At 42.0% G+C, this 10,538-nt stretch overlaps 1 protein-coding gene across 1 annotated transcript in view; it reads right to left on the bottom strand.

Annotated features, from left to right (window-relative positions):
• LOC104956748 (rho guanine nucleotide exchange factor 10-like protein) overlaps positions 1 to 9,678 on the bottom strand; it is a 61,854-nt gene extending 52,176 nt beyond the window's left edge. The window contains exons 1-2 of the mRNA XM_010784274.1: positions 9,322 to 9,678; positions 1,034 to 1,336 (exon numbers count right to left, since the gene is read on the bottom strand). Coding sequence (XP_010782576.1) covers positions 1,034 to 1,331 — 298 coding nt within the window. The 5' untranslated portion in view covers positions 1,332 to 1,336; positions 9,322 to 9,678. The remainder of the gene's footprint in view (positions 1 to 1,033; positions 1,337 to 9,321) is intronic.
• Positions 9,679 to 10,538: the final 860 nt, after the last annotated feature.

Raw genomic sequence — 10,538 nt, forward strand, 5'->3', positions numbered from 1 at the left:
CAAGTTCCCGACCAGACCTACATTTGGAGTGTGGACTTCTACTTGGAGAGGTCCCAGTTCACCTCCTGCCCTGCCGTGGTGCCCTTGAGCAAGGCACCAGACACCCCCCTTCCCCCCTCACTCCCATTGCTCCCCGGGCACTGTACAATAGCTGCCCACTGCTCCTAGTACTAGACTCCTGGTACTAGGATGGGTTAAAAGCAGAGAACACATTTCACTGTGTCTTCTAGTACTAGGAGCAGTGGGCAGCTATTGTACAGTGCCCGGGGAGCAATNAAAAAAAAGTGCCTAAATCCTACCGGCCAACATTTGTAAGTGTTCCGGCCACTCCCTTTTTATTTTTTTGCTTACCTAAATCCTACCGGCCCACATTTGAAAGTGTTCCGGCCCGGCCCAGCCCAGCCCAGCCCAGTGGGGTGTTGCCCGCTGGGCTGGGCCGTTTTGATAGGCTACCTTTGTTCTATCTATCTGTTTCAATTTCACACATCAGGCCCGTAGCAGCTGTCACTGCGCAGTGAACGACCAGGAGTGAGTGACTGAGAGACCTAGCTGGCAGTTGCTTACAGATGGATAAACAAGCTCCAAAGCGTAAAGGCGTTTTTGTATAGTTTGTGTATACAGTATTGTAGCGAGCCCTGGGTTCAGAGGGAGGGGCTTGCATAGGGGAGGGGGGGTTGGCAGGGAAACGGGGTTCAGGGGGAGTGGCTGTACNAGGATTTAGGTAAGCAAAAAAATAAAAAGGGAGTGGCCGGAACACTTACAAATGTTGGCCGGTAGGATTTAGGCACTTTTTTTTTTTTTTTTTTTTGCCCTCCGGCCCACACACAGCACCAGCCCACCGGGAAAACTCCCGGTATTCCCAATGGCCAGTCCGCCCCTGATTGATATGCATTGTTATTGGTATCAGATAAAGAATCTAAATTGGTTGCATCAAGTACTGCCTATTAGTGCACATTTATCATGTTTAGATTGTTCTAAAAAACGATTCCAGTCGTATCATCTGTAGGCTACATTAATCGTGCAAATGTGTTACCTGCAGTAGAATTTGAATCTACATCCTTGGTGAGGATCTCCTCCTGTCCAGCAGGAGGCGATGTTATAGGAAGTTGTGTGCAGTCTGTGCCTGTTAGTGATGAACTTCCTGATGTTTCACTGTCCTCCTTTTTTGATGACTGGACTGATCCAACAGAGTCAGAGGGGATGCCCTTACTGTCCCCCTGAGGTTTCTCCTCATCCCCACTATCCTCAAATGAAAACCCTTCCCCTTGCTCTTCATCTTCGTCCTCTTCCTCCTCCTTTGGCGGTTGCTGTTGAGGCATCACTGCCGACATGCTCCCTAAAAAAAGAAACAAAATTCAAGTTATAAGTTTGTTCCAAAATGAGTTGAAATGACACTTGTGATTAAATGATTGATACCAAATAATCACAACAAGTTTTAGTATAAAAGAAGTCAGGGTTACTTAAGGTTTTTTAATGACACAATGATAGCACTTCATCTCTATAATAATAATTTAGGATAGGATTTATTCTTTCTTCCGGGATTTGCAAGCTTTTAAATATGTCTATTCTAAAAATCAGAAGCACAGAAAAAAGATTCCATTCATATTATCATAAGCAGTCTTTTCTTTGCAAGTGATAACACGCTGCACTTAATATGAACTCAGGACTTATTGCTTGAGCCTTAATCTGCTGTTTCCAGAGTACCGACACTCAAAATGTTGTTTTAACTTCCACCGTGTTTGGAATTATTTGAATAATGGCACACAAAAATAAACGTAAGCAGGGAAAGATTGTAATTGTAATTGTCAGACTTGTGTTCAGCCGTAGTGTTTACCTGCAATGCATAAAAAAACATAAATGTTGCTTTCTTTATAAACTGTTTGACTATATAAATCCATAAAACTGAGTGATCGGCACTTAGATCTAGACAACATGCACAGAGAGAGTTCAATCTTAGCTCTATAAAAATGACATATGGCCATTAGAAAACTGTTAAACTGCCAAACATAAAAGTCTGACGAGGCTTAGTGGCAGATTAATTAAGATACACACACACACTGATGTAAAGTGCCCCAACAATACAGACCTTCTTTATCTAAGAGGCTAATTACACCTAGTCCTATCAATCGAAACAGGTCTGACAGCAAACAAAACTTTAGGAAAAAATTCAACAAATACGAAATACACAAGCAGTCATACTGTATTTGCAAACACATCATGTTTTGTGATTTGAAACCCATGGTACTTCCTCAACAAAAAGCCGGCCATGTAAATTGTCAGCTGCAGTCATGTAAATGAATGAGAATTGTTTTTAGCATATTTTCAAAATAAAATGGACATCTTCCCTGACGCACCAGCTCTCAAGGAATGAAATTGCTGCAAACAGAAATTGTTTTTTTATTACACAAAGTGGGGATTTTCTCTGACGTACCCGCTCTGTGCATGTTGGTGTACCGCTCAATGAACCCAGCATCTGCTTTACATTTTGATTAGCATTAAACTGCTTCCAATGCTGGAACATTCTTGGGCCTGATGGGGCAGTTTGTCGGACTCCTTTGGGGGAATGACAGCATGGAGCGGAGGCGGCTGAAACTGGGCCGGGCTAGACAATTCATTGTGAGCAGCATGGTGTTTAACCTGGACACATGGGCTGTTATGCTGTCAGTTACAGCTCTCATTATCTTTTACTACTGCTTTTTGACAGCTGAATGAGGGCATGATGTTTGTTAGCACTGTGGTTCAGTAGCAGTGATGCCTTTGAAATCTTAATTACCATATGTGTTGAAGAAGGCTTTAAATTACCTAGAAAAATAAAAGCAAGGGTTGTTGCATTCTTTAGGAATCTGTTCTCTGCGTGTTTACGATATGCCCAGCAGCCTTTGGACCAAGCCTCCTCCTCTTGTAACACACACACACAGTTTTTCCAGTCGGCCTACACATCGGTCAAATAAACAATGACTCTTTTGTGGAGGGAAAAACTTATGCTCAGCCTTAGAAAGAATTGTTTCTACGTTCGTCACTGCAGCACTGATTAGCTCACAGGTCATTGCTGTGTAGGCTATAGTATGGCTCACTGTACTTGTTGTGAACAGTAACTAAGTATAATCACTCTACTTTAGTGCAAGTTTCAGGTATTTTACTGGAGTATTCCCATTTCCTTTTATACTTCCACTCTCACACAAGTGCAAGAGAAATCATGTGCTTTTCACTTTTTACATGTTTGCTTAAGTTACTTTGAAGATTCTGATTCATCATACAAAATATTTATATCATTTATCATGTATTATTATAGGTTAAGATAACTTAGACGAACTATTAATTCCTTGAATGAGTCATAAGCTCCATCTTAAAGAGGACCTATTTGGCTTTTGGTGGGGTATCTTTTCCTGTGTATTATAGGTTTTGGTCCACAAATGGTCTGTAAATAGTAAAACTAAAATCCCAAAGTACCCTAAAGAGGGGTTTCTCTGGATATTTTTCTGAAATCTGCCATTTTTCATTTGGAGTACTTTTTATTCTTTAAGTATGTCTTGGTGCTTTACGTTTATGCATATATTAAAGAAACATTTTAAATGCAGGACTTCTACTATCAAAAAGTTTTTTTACACATTAATTTGATTACTAGAACTTGAACATAAAAAATGGTGTCCCTTTTGAATCAACGTTATAGAAACCAAACCACCAGAATGTCTTGCCACTGCTCTTCTACAGATGAAAGCCATGCTAACTAAGATATCATTCTTCATTGTTCACTGGAGTGAAAGGATTAAGTGAACACGAACCGCCGTGATATCTCGGAACTATAATTCATATTTCCACATTATGACAATCAACAAGACAGCTGGTCCCTTGAATAAAAGTTTAGCTTGATAACACACACACACACAAAACTGGAAGCCTAAAAGTTTTTCACTTCAAAAAATAACGCTCCGCAGAATCAAGATGACAGGTATTCTGAGAAACTTTCTTTGAAGGGAGGCAATTGGACAAGCCATCAAACACTCTCCAGCTTAGAAAAATAAAGAGCCCCGGGAGTGGAGCTTTGTGAAAGCTATTCTTACATCATACATCACAGAATAGAGATGAAACTGACTCCTACACACCCTGTCCCTGACCTACTTAGAGCTCGGAAACTCTCCCGCTGTTCACCAAATGTGCTAATGAGTAAAGGGATGTTGTCTACGACTAAAGGAAAGTGAGGTGTGTGTACACTTTCATTTGTGATCTGCGGTACATAGGCTTAGAAAATCCTGATTAAAACTTCAAAAATTATGTAACGTCTTGTTGAAATGTAGCAGTTTTGAGATTTTCATATTCAGTGTTGTTTTTTATTGTAATTTAGTCAACGATTTTTACATTTAAATTGCGCAATCCTTGATTACTGAGTTGGATCTTGTGTGTACTTGGCACATTATTTAGGTTGCCTCATTTCTTCTGAGCTCCCTTTTGTACTGTACTTCACTTTACAAAGCAGAACGGATATGTAATCTGCTTTAAAAAGTTAAATTTAAGGACAAAAAACTGTTTCTGCTTTCTAAGCATTCAGTAAGGACTTTGCTGATCTGCTGGGCCGCATATTTAGTTCCAGCCACTGATTTAGAGAATGCTATGTTTGACCAAGTGCAGACAAACCTCACATCCATTGGTCAGTGTCAGTCGGGTATATCAATACACAATGGCAGAGAGCAGCAGCTGGTGACGACTGAATAAACAGCATTGGAAAATCTAACAGAAAGTCACTGAGCCCACTGCTACTTAAAGCTTTTGCCTTAACAGCAAACGGCACACAAACACTCAGCAGACAATGAGAGAGCAGCGGACCGTTGACAACAACAAACAGTGCCAGGCAGAGACGTTTCTGCCTCCTGCGCTGCTTCCTTCTTCAGCTTTCCCTGAGGACTTCCTATCAAGAGATACCAATGTGTGACGTGGCCAATTTTGGAACTGCAAACAGCTCCTGGAGAACAGTATATTTCTCAGGCTGTCAAAAGGCATCCCAACGGGTGGGAGGTTGTTCATTTCATGGATTCGCCTTAACATTGCCCTTCCAAAAAAGGTTTCATGAAATACAGAAGAACACAGTCTATTGAATTATTCATCATGTTTTCAATATTTTACATTTCTGAACACTGCGTGCCGAAGGCAATGTGGAATATGATGTTCCACAGTAAACACAACAGGTTAGAAGGTTAACCATGCATATTTAAGATACCGTCCCCCAGGTTTTAGGTTATTTGGCCAAAGTTAAGACATTCAGGAACATGTTATTCATTCAGGAGACAGCCCGGCCTTCATATGCCCTCTGCTGTGGGCAACAGTTCCAGTAGTGTCAGTCCTCAACAGCAGAGATGTGCTGATGGTGTCGCAGCCATTACTCAAGGACACAGAGGAGTAACCTCCACCTCCCATATGGTATTTTTGCTCAGGATGCTGGACTCATGTGTGCTTTATTGAATAAACACTGAACAGAGATAAGAATGTCCTGAATGTTTTAACTTGACAATGCTTTGGTTTATCAAGAGAAATACTTATGGCACACCATTTTTCATGTTGTATCTTCCGAGGCTGGACTGGGTGGTTGGTCAATGCCAACAACGTAACAAATACATTTCTCTCAGTTTTTATGGATAACAAAACCCAATCTCACTCGGTCTCTACCATTCTCCCACCAAATTTGTTTTCAACCATTGTGAGACACCATCATCTTTTTACAGAAAATGGTAAATGGACTGCATTTATATAGAGCTACTCCAATCTTTACGACCCCTCAAAGCACTTTTATATAAACAATTCAGTATTTACCCATTCACACTCATTCATACAAGGTGCCACCTGCTCAGAAAGACTAACATTCACACACACTAACACATCAGTGGCGATGCCAGCGGGAGCAACTCGGGGATGTATCTTACACAAATACACATGGACATGTTGACTGCAAGGGCTGGGAATCAAACCACCAACCTTCAAAAAGATGACCACTCCACCTCACAGCCACAGTATGTTATTGTTTATAAAGTTAGTCATTAACTAGCTAGCTTAGGAATACAGCACTAGCTGAAGGCTCGAACAGAAACTCATGTAAGGCTAAATGTATTACGTGCCGCAACCGCTCCTGGCACATGGAGTCGTTTTTGAAGTCGTCATTTATGGTTTCTTGATTGGTGTGTTGTTTGTCAACTCCCTATTCCCATGTAAAACAAGTACAGCCATCAAAGTAATTTTTTACTTTTCCAGTAACTCTCCAATGTCTCCAACATATTTTACGTGATAGGCTTAGGGGCGGGACATATCTAAGCAGTTGACCAATCACATTAGAGCAGGCCAGCTAACCAATCTAGTTTCAGACAGAGGGTGAAAAGAGGTGCTGCAGCACAGGCAGTATGAGAAAAATAAACACCTTTTTGAACATTAAAGCATGTAGACATGTCACAGTAGAAGCACCACACATGCAAATACGAACCTGAACATTAGGATAATAGGCCCCCTTTAAATTGCATTTCAATACATTTTGGGGACCCACAAGAGTTAAACTGTTATCAGGAATAGAACAACTAAACGCAAAAGAAGTCGCGATATCTTGGCTTTGATTCCTAGAGTGGGTACAGTTAAAAATACAATCCATCCTTCAGGTGTTGTTGTATTATTGTGAGGGTAGTGCAGAGGTAGTGACAGGAGAGGTGAAATGGATATGCTGTTATTCAAAAAAGAAATGGAAGTTAGTTATTGTAATTGGCCCTCTGTGTTGGCCCTCTTATTAGCATGCTCAGCAGTATATTATAGTATATCGTTGTCCTATGCTTGCTCCCCCCTGTGTTGTCCTTTGCCTGTTCATGTAATGTTCATGTTCAATTTTCTTGTCCAATATGTTGTCTTCTGCCTGTTCACCCCCTTTCTGTACTTTTAATTGTTTTTGTAAGCGACTTTGGGTTATTGAAAAGCGCTATATAAATAAAAGTTATTATTATTATTATTATTATATTCAAAAAGACTTGCTGCTTGAATAATGTGACTCAATTGATGAGTCATTTCTAAGTAAAAGAGAGAAGTGACACCTACAGTTTTTTGACCTAGTGTGACTAACATTTAGAAGTCACACAGAAAAATACTCTTTAATCTTAACCCTGTATTGATGACCTGGCCTGTGAATCATCGTGTTCCAGTGATATTTGTCTGTGCATTCAGATTGCAAAGTCTGAAATAAGTTGTAGCCCACAGTATGATGCAGATAGCATTGTTTGTGTGCACAGTGTCATACTTCAAAACCCTGCTCTGATGTAACAAACAGTTCAAACACTCCCTGTCTGGTACATGCCCACCACGCCTTTCATTCTCCACCCTACCAGGTTCCAACCCCAAGATGACATGTCATCGAGGATGTTTCCCAGAGAATTTCAGACCTGCCACAGCTTGCCATGGAAGAACTCCTATGAACTTGTATTCACACGCTAAATTATCCCCATAAAACATGAAGTTAGCTTTTATATGTAGAGCCACTTTCTACTACAGCACACAGATCATGCTTTGTTTTGCTTATCGGTTCTTTTCATAAATGGTAAGCTGACGTTTCACATTTTGCATCCATTTTTATAGACAGCTTCACTTCCAAAGTCCAGAGTTTGCACATATCCAATACGTTTACACATTAAAAGACCCGAAAGAAAGTCACTTTTTAGTCTTAGTTTGTGTGATGATCCTGTATGGTAGATTTGCCATGTCTATAGCCCTTTGAAGTAGTACAGACTAAGAGAAATGTGTCCAAATTGAGTTCTGTTTCTGATTCAACGGCAAAGCTCCAATCTTAGAGATATTAGCTACGTCCTCAACCAAATTCAGCCTGATCCTGGACAACAGTATCACCACTAGTATAGCAATGCCGTGAAATGAAACAACAGCAGTTATTTGAACTACCCTTGAGCAGATCTAAAATGTCGGATTAAATCAGTCTCTCGATTTTGGCTGGTGAAGTGACCTAAATCTTTTTTTCCCAGTCAGGTTTTTGCATTTAGCATCAAGCATTGTGTTTGTCTGAACTTAGCCATTATACAGAATTAGGCAGCAAAGCATGCTTTCACTATCATCAATGTGAGAGAAAATGAGCTCCAATCTTATTAGATATCATCTATGAAAATATGCTTCTGAATCAAAGTGTTCAGTCACAATTCAGGAAGTGTCATGAAAGGCATTTAATATTGGCTAACTACCAACAATTAAAGCTATCATGATTCATATTAAAGATATGAGCTTCAGATTATTCTTCAAATTAGAGTAGTTATGTTGCTTTGGCCTGAAGGTTTATCGGAAGACCTTAGAGGATATTAAGTCCTGTTTGGTTGACAACAAAATACTGAAGGTAGGCCTCAATTTACAAACATCCCTGACTTCCTTCTGTTGGGTAATCTGACATTCCCATGGGAATGCAGTCAGTGTGTCACACAGTACACCTGTAAACATATGGCAGGCGTGACACCACTATCAAATGACCGATTGTGTTTTGAGCACCAAGGCTTCGTGTGTGTACATATCAATGCATTAGTACAAGTTCATGGGCGAGTGTGTGCCAAAAGAGGAAGAGTTCCCATTGATAGTGAAGTCTTTGTGGTAGCAGGCCATGCATGCATGGATTGTTAATGTGTGTTGGAAGTGCTAGACTGTGACTAAGAAGAAAACAATCTGATACAGTGAGTCCATGGAGTTACTACTTGGACATCCGGCAAGTGAGGCAGAAACAGTGCCCTAGCTTAAAATGCAAATGAGTTGGTCAGAGGTCTCCTAGTCCCCCTCACCCCCGTCTCCCCTCTGTTGCAGAGTATAGAGGCAGCATGAAATCCATCCTGGGAGGGGCTATTGTACTCCGGGAAGTAACCGTCAAACTGGAATAGTTAAGGACGGGCCAGAGGATTTCTTTTTATAGCCTGAGGCTGTGGGAGAGTTGTGCAGTGCTGCAGAAAAACAGCCGGCCAGAGGTGTGGGTCTTGGATGAGCCGGCAATCTCCCGCTCATCCTTCCTGGTGTCTGTCTCAGGAACTGCTGCTATCATAACAAGGCCTCACGCTCTGTAGCTCTGCCGGCTTGGGTTTAATCGTCCATGATGGTGTGTACTCAACAAAAAAAGGCCACACGGCTACTATGTCGTTCCCATCCTCTCCTCCTCCACCGGCTGAGACAGAGAGGCACAAACCAGCAACACCCACCCCCCAACTCCACTCCATCAATGGACAAAGCTGCTGTCTCTGCAACATGCTAACCATGCTGAGAGAGAGGAGGGAGAGAGACAGAATGGAGGAAGGAAAGTGTTTAAAGGATAACATGATATCTCACCTCCTTGCCTTCAGTAGTGTGTCCTCCGAGAAGCTTCAGGTCTCCCTGGTGGCCCTTTAATCCTGGTTACCTCCCATAAACTCTCAGTTTTTACCACACTACCGGCTCCAGTACACTCATCCCTCTGGTGTTCTGCGGGGGCTGCAAGGGGCTGAAACAGATTGGATTCTCCTGTGCTGTTTACTTTCCCACAACTTCTCCCTGCTCCGTGTGCACACTAGCAGCTCTCTATGAGGTAACCCTCTTTGCTCCCTCCCCTCTCCCTCTGTGTGCTTGAGTTCCTCCCTCTATCTCCCCTCTCTGTCCCTCTCTTTTTTAGATGGGTCTCTTCCCCCCACACAACCCCTCCAGTCTCATTCTGTCCTTTCTTTTGCTTAACTCCCTCCTCCCACTCCCCAGACCCCTGCTGCTGCCCAGACAGCAGCACAAAGCAGGGTGAGGGCTCTCAAACACAAGCAGCCAATGGCAGAGCAGCAGAGTCAAGCATGCAGCCAATGAGAAGCTTAGGGGATGTGTGTTGACCAATGAGGGGAGTTTTTCAGTAGAAGTGGGCTGGACAGAAGGAATTAGGGGCAATGCTGTCTGAACACTTCCGTGTCGGACTGAAGTTGTCTGTTCACATGGTACCGGAGTCTGTCTTATCATTGGCTGAGATTTAAAAAGAAAAAGGAGGTAAGGGGATTTAAAGGGAACATCCGAATGAATTGGAGTAATACATGCAGTGTATTTGTTAACATTTACAAAGGTAAAATGACACTTTACCTTTGTAAATGTTAACAAATACACTGCATGTATTACTCCAATTCATTCGGATGTTCCCTTTAAATCCCCTTACCTCCTTTTTCTTTTTNTTAAAGGGGACCTATGATGCAAAATGCACCTTTGTACGTCTTTTATACATGAATATGTGTCCCCGGTGTGTCAGGGAACTCACCAAGTGTCAGAAAACACAACCCTCTCTCTTTTCCTCCATACCCAAAATCTCTAAAAACAGGGCTGGAACGGATCTGATACAGACTGATCCAGATTTGAAAATAGTCTGACGTCAGTGACGAGGAGCTCCGCCTATATGGCCAACTCTACACCAATCAGGGAAATGAGAGGTTGCCTTGGCATGGTAACAGCATGGTAACATGACGCTCGTAACTCGGCCCCCTCCTTTGCAGGGGGGCGTGGTCAGCTGCAGCGCATGCAAAAACAGGGTGGAGGAGAGCAAA

The sequence above is a fragment of the Notothenia coriiceps genome, unplaced genomic scaffold, assembly GCF_000735185.1.
Source record: "Notothenia coriiceps isolate Sejong01 unplaced genomic scaffold, NC01 NC01_scaffold00026318, whole genome shotgun sequence".
Taxonomy (NCBI): domain Eukaryota; kingdom Metazoa; phylum Chordata; class Actinopteri; order Perciformes; family Nototheniidae; genus Notothenia; species Notothenia coriiceps.